This window comes from Plectropomus leopardus, unplaced genomic scaffold (genome assembly GCF_008729295.1).
Source record: "Plectropomus leopardus isolate mb unplaced genomic scaffold, YSFRI_Pleo_2.0 unplaced_scaffold16118, whole genome shotgun sequence".
Classification (NCBI taxonomy): Eukaryota; Metazoa; Chordata; class Actinopteri; order Perciformes; family Serranidae; genus Plectropomus; species Plectropomus leopardus.
In genome coordinates this window covers 1-3,261 of record NW_024617298.1, presented here as the reverse complement: position 1 = coordinate 3,261, position 3,261 = coordinate 1, and the positions used below count along the sequence as shown (strand labels likewise).

At 41.6% G+C, this 3,261-nt stretch overlaps 1 protein-coding gene across 1 annotated transcript; it reads right to left on the bottom strand.

The window, feature by feature from the left end:
* Positions 1-1,176: 1,176 nt before the first annotated feature.
* LOC121964572 (integrin alpha-11-like) lies at positions 1,177-3,178 on the bottom strand (the record flags this gene model as incomplete). The annotated part of the gene is made up of 5 exons (XM_042514777.1): positions 1,177-1,247; positions 1,858-2,023; positions 2,190-2,334; positions 2,428-2,576; positions 3,051-3,178. Coding segments are annotated over 5 exons (659 nt in total), but the record flags the coding sequence as incomplete, so codon positions are not given.
* Between the last annotated feature and the right edge of the window lie 83 nt (positions 3,179-3,261).

Below are 3,261 nucleotides of genomic sequence, written 5' to 3'. Positions count from 1 at the left end.
AACCAGACGCCATAGTTCATGTTTGAGGATGATACTGACACCGGTTTTTAAGAGTTTCATCTTTTGTTGCTGTTGGAATCAAGAAATCACAAAAACACACTCTGCTCCCGTCGTCTGCTAAATTTCTTGGATCATGGTTCGCTTTACTGAAGAAAACTGGAGGAAACTCTGGGACTGTTATATCGAGGAGAAACTCCCGCCAAGTCCCTCATTTCTGCAAATTAACCCTTTAAATGCTGGACCAACATCACTTTTCTCGTGCTGCTTTCAGATGCCTTTTAGAAAGTGTTAACCCTTTGAAACCTCAGCAAATTGTCTCAATTTCTTGCAAAAACGAAAAAGGAGGCATTAAGCAACTTATTACAAGGTACCTTAGAAATTCGCCAAAAAAAATGGTGGAAAGTACAAAAAAATACCTGAAAATAAGCAAATAAACAAGAAATTCTGGTAAGTCTGTAAAAATACTTTTCAAATGAAAAAATAAAAAACTTTAAATAAAAAAAAAATCTAAATCTACTAATTTCTTCCAATTTCTTCTCTCAGTTGCTTTTTGCTCCTTTTTCCATGTTTTTGACAAATTAATAAATAAATAAAAAATATTCCACAAATTGCAAGAAATTAGTAGATTTAGACAATTATTATCATTATTCTGTTTTTTCTTTTTAACAAAATGTAGGGAAAAAATGTGTTGGGAAAAAAGAAAAAAATCTAGGGAAAAACTGTTTCTAATTATCATAACTATTTTATTACTATATTACAGAATTTGTATCATTTTTAAGCTCTCTAATTTATTATCATTATTGTTATTGTTGTTGCTATTTTCGAGAATTTCTTTTTTGTTTTTTTCCTAATTTCTTGCTAATGTTTTGTCATGTCTTCTTCTGTTGCTTCTTCCCATGTTTTTGAAAGAAATCAAGTCAATGTGATCGGGTTTACAAAGCTTGAAGCATAGATCAGGATGTTTTCCATCAATAATTTAAAAGGAAATTATAATTATTTTTCTCCAGTTTGGAAAAATGTTTGGAAATGAAACATGATAAAATGATCAGCCACACTGTTTGATAAAAATTCAGTGAGTCAAATCCAAAATAACACTCAGAGACATGAACTCATCCCTACTCACTACTGACATGGACACACATAAATCGCACGTATATGTGGACGTGAGCTACTCACTCTGACTAAATGTGAGGAGAATCCAGCCTGAGCCATCTGCAGACCGAAGCCTCGACCCTGACTGCTGGTCCCTGCACAGAAGAAACACAAAAACATCCTGTCACTCACAGTTTTATTACAAAATCACTAAATCATCCTTTCTACATCAAAATACAGCTTGTTTATCAAAAAAAGTGCCAGAGGAGGATCCCCTGCACACCCTGACAGAGGACACAGCTGAGACAATAATGTCCTAAAATCTGAAAAATGTCCTAAAATCCTACAAAGTCCTAGAAATAGCCTGAAATGATAGAAATGTCCTAAAATCCTGTAAATGTCCTAAAATCTGAGAAATGTCCTGACAATCCTAGACACATGTACGGAGCTGCTGCCGCTGGTCTTCTGTCATTTGGCTGAAGTGTCCCTAAAGCAAAGCGAGCTGATTATCTGTGTTCTAGATACAGAACCATTACGGGAAAGCTGTGCTCGTACAATAAAATAAAATTAAATTAAATCAAAATTAAAAATGAAAATAAAATAAACGCGCTCAAAGACACCAGAACGCTTGGTTTACATTTAACACGTTTAAAACGTGACTGATGTTGCAGCTGACTGAAAACTCTTCATACACTGAAACCAGATAAACGTTTTATCGTTGCAGCTTCAGATTTGTAAGATTTGACGAGTTGAGGGTCAGCTGACCTTCCAGAGAGAAAATCCTCTCTCCCAGCGCGTCCACGATGTCCTTCAGCGCCGACTCGTCCGACACATTGAAGAAGTGCTTCTCATCCGGGTCGCTCGCTATGAACTTGATTTCCTTCAGGAAGGCTTCGGGGTTGATTCCTCGACGGTTGTAATAACCCAGAACCTGGACGAGACGGAGGCAGAGAGGTTTTTAAGTCCAGACACGGAAGACAACAAAGTGGTTTTAGTGCAAAAAATGGGAAGTAAGACGAAAAAAGGACGTCGGACAGGAAGTTGGACAGGAAGTCAGCAGGTATCGTGGGTTTGAGGGAGGAGAAGGACGGACTCACAGCGATGGCGTACATGGTGACGTTGTCTCTCTCGCTGTCGGCGACAGCCTGCAGCAGATCTGGACTGTCATGAGATTCTCCGTCCGTGATCACGATCATCACCTTCTGAGCGCCGGGTCGACCGCCGCGCTTGAACGCCTCCGACCTGAAAGGAAACATACGGCGGAAGGCGGTACGTCAGGGATCCGTGTCGGTTATTGTGTCCGTCATTCACCAGGAGCATCGTTTGGTGTCGTACCGCGCCACGTTGATGCCCAGCGCCGTCCTGGTCTCCTCCCCGCCCCGCTGGTCGATACTCCTGGCGGCCTCCACCACCTCCTCCACCGTTTGGTACTCCCCCAGGCCGAACTCATGGACCACCGTGGAACCGTACTGGACCACGCCCACCTGCAGCCAAAACACAGCTCAATCCTGAACCCTGAACCTGAAGGCATCGCCGTCTGCCAGCCTACAGCTCAGCTCCCAGTCAAACCAGTCAGGTCAGATCTTTACTCTGGGCCGCGTCGCTGAGAACTAACCGCACCCCGTCAAAGAGGTCCTAGCTAAGACCCTAATGTCCTAAGTCCTAGAAATGTACTAAAATCTGAGAAGCGCCCGTTTAATCCTAGAAACTTACTAAAACCCTAAAAGTGTCCTAAAATCAAAAAAATGTCACAAAGTCTTTGAAATATCCTGAACTCCAAGAAATGCCTTAAAGTCCTAATAATGTCCTAAAATCCTCGAAATATTCTAAAATCCTCGAAATGTTAATCCTTGGGAAAAATGTGAGACCTGTCATTTTGCAGGCAGGTTTAGTTTCCGTGCTTTAGACTAAACCGGAGGTGAGTTTTACTGGACTCTGAGATTCAGTGATGAACCGACCTGCGTCTGACCTGGGCCGATGTAGAACTTCTGCAGGACGGTGATGAGGAAGTCCTGCACCTCGTACCACGGGTAGATCGAGTTAGAACCGTCCAGAACGATCACAATGTCCATGAACGTCTCACACCCTGAAAGACAAAAATATTAACAATACATAAACAAAACAAGAGACAGGATGGATGAACAGATGGATGGATGGATGGATGGATGG